The sequence below is a fragment of the Nyctereutes procyonoides genome, unplaced genomic scaffold (genome assembly GCF_905146905.1).
Source record: "Nyctereutes procyonoides isolate TBG_1078 unplaced genomic scaffold, NYPRO_anot_genome, whole genome shotgun sequence".
Classification (NCBI taxonomy): domain Eukaryota; kingdom Metazoa; phylum Chordata; class Mammalia; order Carnivora; family Canidae; genus Nyctereutes; species Nyctereutes procyonoides.
In genome coordinates this window covers 72,676,817-72,685,582 of record NW_026575135.1, presented here as the reverse complement: position 1 = coordinate 72,685,582, position 8,766 = coordinate 72,676,817, and the positions used below count along the sequence as shown (strand labels likewise).

The following is an 8,766-nucleotide window of genomic DNA, read 5'->3' as shown; positions in this document are numbered from 1 at the left end:
GGCTTAGAGATTGTGAATTTGGCATTGTCATCCTTGATTCTTCCCCTGGGGCAGAAAATGACAGCTGAAAGGTTGAGGAGAGGGAAGGCAAACATCATTTTAGTGAGCCTGTTACAGGTACATGCCCTACAATGAAGGCTGCACATGGTCTTCCTGAGTAGGATGAGGAGAAAGAGGTGGAGCTGCCCTTCTGTTACTGACACCACAGAGGAGGTAGAAGCCTAGAAGGTCTGGACTATGCCTGCCCTGAGGTCCCAGAAGGGACATCAGCATGGACCTTCCAAAGATCCCCTTCCTGGGGTGGGAAGGGGATCTCACACTACACCAGGCCATCAGCTGGATTGCAAATGTCCTATCCTACTGAGTGAATACTTTCTTACCTTTGGGGGTCTCCTATCCAAGTTCATCCATATAGTGGGGACAGTGAGAGGAAGAAAGAAGTTGATTTTTTTTTCCTGTCCCTGATGCAGATGTCTCACTCAGTTGGAGGAGGGACTGAGCCAGGGCAGGGGAGATTTCCATTGTACAAAACTCTGGAGGCATACATAAACCACATCTTCTTTATCCATTCATCTTTCGATGGACACCGAGGCTCCTACAATGGAATATTACTCAGCCATTAGAAATGACAAATACCCACCATTTGCTTCGACGTGGATGGAACTGGAGGGTATTATGCTGAGTGAAATAAGTCAATCGGAGAAGGACAAACATTATATGGTCTCATTCATTTGGGGAATATAAATAATAGTGAAAAGGAATAGAGGGGAAGGGAGAAGAAATTGGTAGGAAATATCAGAAAGGGAGACAGAACATGGAAGACTCCTAACTCTGGGAAACGAACTAGGGATGGTGGAAGGGGAGGAGGGCGGGGGGTGGTGGTGACAGGGTGGCAGGCACTGAGGGGGGCACTTGACAGGATGAGCACTGGGTGTTATGCTCTATGTTGGCAAATTGAACTCCAATAAAAAATAAATTTAAAACTAAAAAAAAAAAACTCTCGAGGTTGTATGCTACACTGACTGGACCTCTATTCATCTGAGGGGGACCAGGATGGAAAGTATTTCCAAGATTATTCATTCCTGAGAAGAGTTGATTTTCCTTTTCTGAACAGAGAAAATGTCCTCATAAATCGTACCTCCTGATCTTTTAACATTGACTTAGGAGCAGCAAGTCTGACTCTGGACCCTGAGGTGGGCATACTGGGCATCAGGCTTCCACCCACTGGGTGCTGAGGACACTGCAGACCAGAGCCAACCAGAGCACCAGCCCCAGGGTGATTCTCACACACCACTGGGGAGCATCCCAGTACCGGGGGACACCAAGTGGGAGCTTTCTGTCATCCACTACAAAGGCCTCATCACTGCCAGGGTACCTGAGTCTCAGAGGTATTTCCTACCTTATTACTGAGAGCTGTAATTGTGTGTGGGTGTGCTCCTCTGCATCCACAGCTAGGTGTCAAGTTCATGTGTGAACTTGCATCTTTGCCTTGTTTCTACCTGGAATTTCAGGTTCTTGTCCTCTGCTTCCTTCCTGAATGATTTCTCAGTTTTTCTCCCATCATAGCAGTGATTGTCTCTGTATGTCAGACAGACAATATTTCTCTGATGTCCCCAAGATACAGCAGGAGAGAGAGATTCAGGACTGAGTACACACAAAAGAATACATACAGCAACAATTTGAAAAGATCTGACATATTCCTCTATTTTAAAGCTTTTACATTCTTGTAATGATCACTTACACACTGAAAAATCACCAGAAAAAATAGGACATCTCTAACAACTCATATGTACTTCTGTGTTCTTATTCACTCCAGTTCTGTCCACAGCCTTTGGGTAAATATTTCATAAAGAATGTGTTTATAATTGCTTTCTTTTATTTTTTGTGTTACCACTTATGTATGCTTACATAGCACATATATTTAGTTTTCTTGAACCTTTATTTAAGAAGTATTATTTTGGTTCTTAATATTTAATCTCAACGTTATACTAAAAGATTAATTCCTTGCCAGATAGCTGTGGTTCTTACCTTTCAACATTGTATACCTCAACTTATTTATCCATTCTCTGTCAGTGCCTATCTTCTCTTTTATCAGTCATGAAGACTTGTCCACATGTCTCCTGTGCATTTTTGCAGAGTGACTCTTTGGTATAGTGTTAGGAGTGCAAATGAGAGTCTTGAGGTGCATGAATGTGCCATTTTATAAGGTTCAGACATATTGTTTCTTCAAAGTGATTCTACTGTTACATTCCTAGCAGCCATGTTTCAGAGATTCTAACAATTACATTCTCATCAATACCTGAATTTGTCCAACTTTTAATTTTTCTGATTGAATTACTGTACATTGTCATCTTGCAGTGTGCGGATGTGCATTTACCTCTTCCTAATCTGTGGTGCTTTATCTATATTTTTTGTCCTAACATGTTTCTATTTCTCAGAAGGTTATTGTCATGTCTTTTGCCCACTTTGATGCAGGACTGTTTCATTTTTCTTAGTGATTTCTGAAATGTTTAAGTATGTTCCTTCCACTGATCCTTAGTTGACTACCTTTGTGCAAATATCTTTTCCAGATTTGTGGAGATTTTTAACTTTCTTTTTGCATTTCCTTTCATAAAGACAAACTCTTCACTTTTATGTAGTCAAAGATATCACATTGTTCAATCTGTGTTATACAGCTGTCATCTTGGTATCTATATGAGTATCATCTCATTTAAGGAATCTTTCTCTAAGAACAGCTATATTTTCGTCTACAGTTTCCATTTGAGATTTAGGTCTTAAATCTATCTGGAGTTATTATCATAAGTGGTGTATGCAGAGATTCAGTAACCTCTGCCCATATGAAGAACCAGAACTGGTTTGTCAGCTCCATTTATTATAGTGCTTTCTATGCTCCCTGACATCCAATGCCACAGAACTCCACACATGCCTGAATCCGATACAGGGATCTGTGTCCCTGTCTGTGGGTCAGATGGTCTATCCTAATGCCAGCATCGAACTGTCTTAGGTACTATAGCATTGAAATAAAGCTTATCTAATACAGCCAATCTTCTGTTCCTCTTCTAAAGAAATTTTGGTATTTTCCTCTTGATCTTCCACATAAATCTTAAATTCTGGTCTCCTTCATCCTCCTCTGGGTATCCCTCCAAGCTGCTTGTCAAATTTCCTCAGAGCGCCTCCTGGTAGATTAAGATGTTCATGAGATGTGACCCCCATGACCTGCCAGGGTCATCCCTGTCTAAGTAGGACAATATGGCAGTGAGCAACAGGGCTCCTAAAAATGAAAGAAACAGAAAGAGAAATGTAATACTCCCTCTTCTTTCTGACACTTCTTTCACTGGAAGCTTTGAAAATTTTCTCACAGTCTTCCTCCCTATCCCCATGGCTCCCATGGGAATCTTGGCTGGATGACCACACAGGGATCATCAGAGACCTGCTTTTCATGGCCTCTGGTGTCTCTCTGCCCTCCCCCCACTCCCTAAGCCACAAAAGTCACAAACACTTTATGCTTCTTTTCCTGGAACTGCTTGTTTTGTGAAGAAACAACGGTTTCACTTTCATGTCCTATAAATATGGTCCTACAACTATCAGCCAAGTCTTCCTGAGGGAGGGGCTCAATTCAGAGGCTGTCATCCTTCCTTTTGTCTTTCACATTTTACTTAGTACAGAGGCTCTTCGGCCCCATGCTTAGGGCAGTGACCTCGAAAGTACCCAATGCCTGCGGTTTCCAGGAAGTATTAGCCTCTGGATTGTTCCTGTGCCAGGGGCTCTGGGGAGTACTTTAAAACATTCAGCATTGTCTGCTGTGTTAGTGGAAACATTCCTGAACTCTATCATCAGAAACCTCTTTTCTCCCCAAAGCTGGTGAGTGAGCAAAATGTGTACTTGCATTGATGGGATATTGGATTTGTGCTTGGAGGGTTGAGGTATAGGTCAGATGGGTTGAGGGGTAAGTTTCTTTTTTGAGGGGTAATATTTCATCTAGCTTCTTATGCCATCCTCTTTGGAGAAGAGAGAACCACGGTATGAGGATGCCTCTTCTTTTTTTTGTAAGAAAATTTGTAATAAGCAGAATTTTTACTGGGTGTCTCCATTGGAAACTATGTCATCTTTAAATGCAATCTCACCCTTCATAACACAGAGCTATTTCAAAACTCACTGAGTCTTAATAATTGGTAGCAATGCAAAATAATTCTTTTGTTGGGAATTTCTTCCCATGTATTCAGGTTATAACACAATACCATAGATTGGGTGGCTTATGAGCAGAAATATACTTTTCATATTTCTGGAGGATAGGAAGACTTAGATTAAGGCACCTTTGTTTCAGTGTTTGGTGAGAGCTCACTTCTGAGGTGGACATCTCCCTGACACTTCACATGGCAGAATGTGCAAGCTAGTCTTTGCAGTCTCTTAATCTGTAGTGTATGTGGGACTAATCCATTCAGGATCCCTCTGCCCTCATGACTAAGTCACCATTCAAAAATCTACCGACTAATATGAGAACTTTGAGCTCGTGTGTCATCTATGAATTTCGTGGAGGACACATTCAGTCCATAGCAGTCATATAGCTAATATCTGTCTATGCACGTTCAACTGACTTCCCACCCTCACCTTAGAATACAGAATACTTGCATCATTTTAATATTCATTTCAATGTTCTTGAACTATAAATGTCTCTTTGGGAAAACCCATATAACCAGTAATGTCATCTGCCTTGTTCCTTCATTAGTAATCAGATAAATAAAATCTTTAACACATATTTATTTTATATTTATTTGAGACTCATGATACTTCCTCTTTGAAAATTGTCTTTGCAGGGCATGTAGGAAGGACACGAGCATTGACCATTGTTCTACTCTTAACAGCCCACTGGTTGTCCCTGAGACAATCTTACATGTATAAATATTTTTAAAATCAAAGTTTCCTCACTCATAATGGAGAAGAGGCCCCATCAGTAATGTAGTGATGATTTCCTTGAATTCCATGATTTAATAAGATGTCTATATTTTAAGACTGTGCAGAACAGGGTACCTGAGTGGATCAGTCAGTTAAGGGTCTGCCTTCTGCTCAGGTCATGATACCAAACTTCTGGGTTCAAGCTCTGCGTCACATCAGCCCCCTGCTCAGCAGGAGGCCTGTTCCTCTCTCTCTCCTTCTGCCTCTCCCTCTGCTTGTGCTCTCTCTGTTAAATAAAAAATAAAAATAAATATAAATAAATAAATAAATAAATAAATAAATATTTTTTAAAAAGGACTGTGCAGAATTGAATAGGGAATTAGAGCTCTTATTTACTTTCTCTGCCACTTCCTGTCACATGTTCTAAATTCCACTCAAATTCTTCCATTACGTGAGGTAAATGGATATTAAGGTGCCGTGGGACAATTATTACCGCAAGGACTATGTGCTTGGCTATCTCCTTTATGGAAATACACATCCTGGTAGGCTTTTCTCTGCCCCCTGTCTTTCCCAGAAGACAAGTCCTGCCCCTATTTGCTGCAGGGTATGTGAACTGAAGTGTTTCTATTATTCTGTGCTCTCTAATGTGCTGACCTGATGGACTCCGCCTACAGAATGGAAAGGGGTATGGCTCAGTATTGTGGTTTCAGGAAAATGCAGACTATCTACATTAGTTTTTCATTGCCATGTAAAAAATTAACACAGAATCCATGAATTAAGACAACAACATAGATTTATTGTCTTATAGTTCCAGAGGGAAGTTGTCAAAAATAAATCTTAAAGGAGCTAAATTCAAGCTGATAATGAGTGATGGGTATTAAGGATGGCACTTGCTGTGATGATCACTGGGTATTATATGCAAATGATAATTGACTAAATTCTACTCCTGAAACTAATATTATACTATATGTTAACTAACTGGAATTTAAATAAAAACTTGAAAGTAAAATAAGATAAAATAATAAAATAAAATAATAAAAAAGAGTTGTCAGAAAGGCTGATTCCTTCTGAAGCTTCCAGGAGACAATCTATTTCTTTGCTTCTCCAGCTTTTGGAACCTGCCTAAATTCCTTATCTAGTGGCCCCTCTTACATCTTTCTGGATTTTCACTTCAGTCTCTGCCTCCATCATCCTATTTCCTTTTCTTATTTGGCCTTGCCTCCTTCTTATATAGTTCTCTGTGATTATATTGAGATGTTTGGATAATTCAAGAAAATCTTTTCATCTGAAGATCCTGAATTTTATCATACCAGCAAAATGCCTTTTGCTATGCAAGGCAACATATTCACAGGCTCCAAGGTGTTAATACCTTTGAGTACTGTTATTCTGTATTCCACAAGTCCTGACTCTTGTATCATAGGAATCATCAGAGTACACAAGTAGTTTCTTCTGTAGCGTGAAAACAAAATTCATCAGGAAAAATAAATTAGAGAAACACAAGTAAGTGTGAGAGAACAGAAATGGCCTGTTGAGACCAGTGTGTTTCCTCAACTGACACTATATGTCTGTTCTACTGCTCCATTTGTCTTCCTAATTCACTTTACTTTTTCTACAGACATTCCACTGTTAACCACTATGGATCAATTCATATGTGACTTCCTGGTAGGAAAGAATTTTCAGCAATTGGCCATCAACTTTATCCCTCACTATACCACATTAGTCAGTAAGGTAGGAGGGATCATCTCTCCAGAAAACCTTGATAGAATTCAAGCAGCCCTCAAGGAGGCCAAGCTAAAATATGTGGCTGACATAATTGAGGAATCACTTGTGGCAGCAGAGAATGCTCCTCTGGATGTGGCTGTGATTGGGGAATCTGGCACTGGGAAGTCCAGTTTCATCAATGCCCTGCGAGGACTTAGTTGTGAAGAGGAGGGTTCTGCAAGTGTTGGAGTTGTGGAGACCACCATGAAGAAAACGCCCTATCAACATCCAAAATATCCCAAGGTGACCTTCTGGGACCTGCCTGGAACTGGAACCCCCAATTTCCATCCACATGAATATCTAGAAATGGTGGAATTTGCTACATATGACTTCTTCATCATTATTTCTTCCTCCCGGTTTAGTCTCAATGATGCTTTGCTAGCCCAAAATATCAAGGAGATAGGCAAGAAGTTCTACTTTGTTAGAACCAAGGTGGACAATGATTTATATAATGAAGAGAAAAGCAAACCCATGTCTTTCAAAAGGGAGAGAGTGCTTCAGCAGATACGAGACAACTGCCTGGCTAATCTTAGCAACATTGGAGTGCCTGAGCCATGCATCTTCTTGGTCTCCAACTTTGACCTGGACGACTTTGATTTCCCAAGACTGGAGGAAACCCTGTTGAAGGAGCTCCCTGTTCATAAGCGCCACAACTTTGCGCTTCTGTTGCCCAATTTATCTGACACTTCCATTGAAATGAAGAGAGCTTTCTTCAAGGAAAAGATTTGGCTGGATGCCCTGAAATCGTCAGCTTTGAGCTTCATCCCCTTCATGGCCTGCTTTAATGGCTTTGACTTTCCCCAGCAGGAAAAGTGCTTGAACCTTTACCAGAGCCATTTTGGTTTGGATGAGAAGTCGGTCAAAGAGATTGCAGAGAAGCTGGACATGTCTGTGGAGGAGATCAAGAGTTTCACCAAGTCCTTGGATTTCTGGTTACTTGTGAAGGATGACAGCATAGTAGCCAAGGCCATGAAGTGTGTTGAATGCTATTGCTCAGTAAATGGAGGCCTGTCATCCACTGTCTTCCAGTTTTTTAAAATCTACTTTCTACATTTGAAATTCATCAATACAGTGGCTGATGATGCTAAAATTCTCTTGCATAAGACTTTAGAGATCTTAAGTAGCAGAAAATGACAGAGAGATGGGTCAGAATGCCTAACTGAATAACAAATGGGCCTCAGGTCTTGTGTTCTATAGGTGGCGATGGAGTCCTCTTCCATCCACCACCAAGGCCAGATCTTCACTAAGGCAGAGAGAATGTCTCTCCATTGGACAAAAGCATTGTTCCATATTGATACTCCACTGCTATGCAAAGGGGATTTGACCATGGCTTCTTTCTGCACCCTTTGGGCTATTTTGCTGAAATTATAACAGAAAAGCACCCCATAGTTTTCATTAATCTCCGTGTGTTATGAGGTAGTTTACATTTGCTTCATTTACTCAGACAATAAATGTATACTACAATCAAGATAACTGTTGTCCTGGGATACCTGTATGGCTTAGCAGTTTAGCCCCGGCCTTTGGTCCAGGGCATGATCCTGGAGTCCTGGGATCGAGTCCTGCATCAGGCTTCCTGCATGGAGCCTGCTTCTCACTCTGCCTATGTCTCTGCCTCTCTCTGTGGGTCTCTCATGAATAAATAAAAATAAAATTGAAAAAAATAACTGTTGCCTTTTGATTTCTTTATGAATGATTTTCCACGAGCCTCAAATCAATACCCTTCTCACCTAACCAATGGAAATGCATGAGCCAGGGAAATGTCTAAGCAAATACTGCAGTGTTCAGTAACACACTGTAGCAGGGAGGAGGAGGTTGAAAGAGGATTATGGAAATGTTCTAGAATGTCATATTTTCAGATACTACAGGAGAACACAGGGAAGGGAAGAAAGAGTTCATATTTCTAAGATTTTGCAAACAGGATGAGAGATCTGTGAACAGGACAATGAGAGACAGGAGATATGAGAGAGTGAAAGTGAATTAGGAAAGAGACTGGGAAGTAAAGATGAACTCAATTAGGCAATTTAGGGGAATAATGTGTTTTGCTTTTGCTCAAATTTCCATATCAAACTTGTGAAATGGGACCAGCAAAAATCAACATCTACCTTAAGGCTC

General features: G+C 40.7%; 1 protein-coding gene across 1 annotated transcript; it reads left to right on the top strand.

Moving 5' to 3' along the window:
* The first annotated feature begins 3,781 nt into the window (after positions 1–3,781).
* Positions 3,782–8,259, top strand: LOC129495013 (T-cell-specific guanine nucleotide triphosphate-binding protein 2-like). The gene is made up of 2 exons (XM_055302297.1): positions 3,782–3,861; positions 6,509–8,259. Exon 2 carries the CDS (start codon positions 6,529–6,531, stop codon positions 7,786–7,788), a length of 1,260 nt encoding a protein of 419 aa, XP_055158272.1. The 5' UTR covers positions 3,782–3,861; positions 6,509–6,528; the 3' UTR covers positions 7,789–8,259.
* Positions 8,260–8,766: the final 507 nt, after the last annotated feature.

Coding starts and splice junctions, on each gene's coding strand:
- LOC129495013 (XM_055302297.1), top strand. CDS start 6,529: ATGGATCAATTCATATGTGACTTCCTGGTAGGAAAGAATTTTCAGCAA.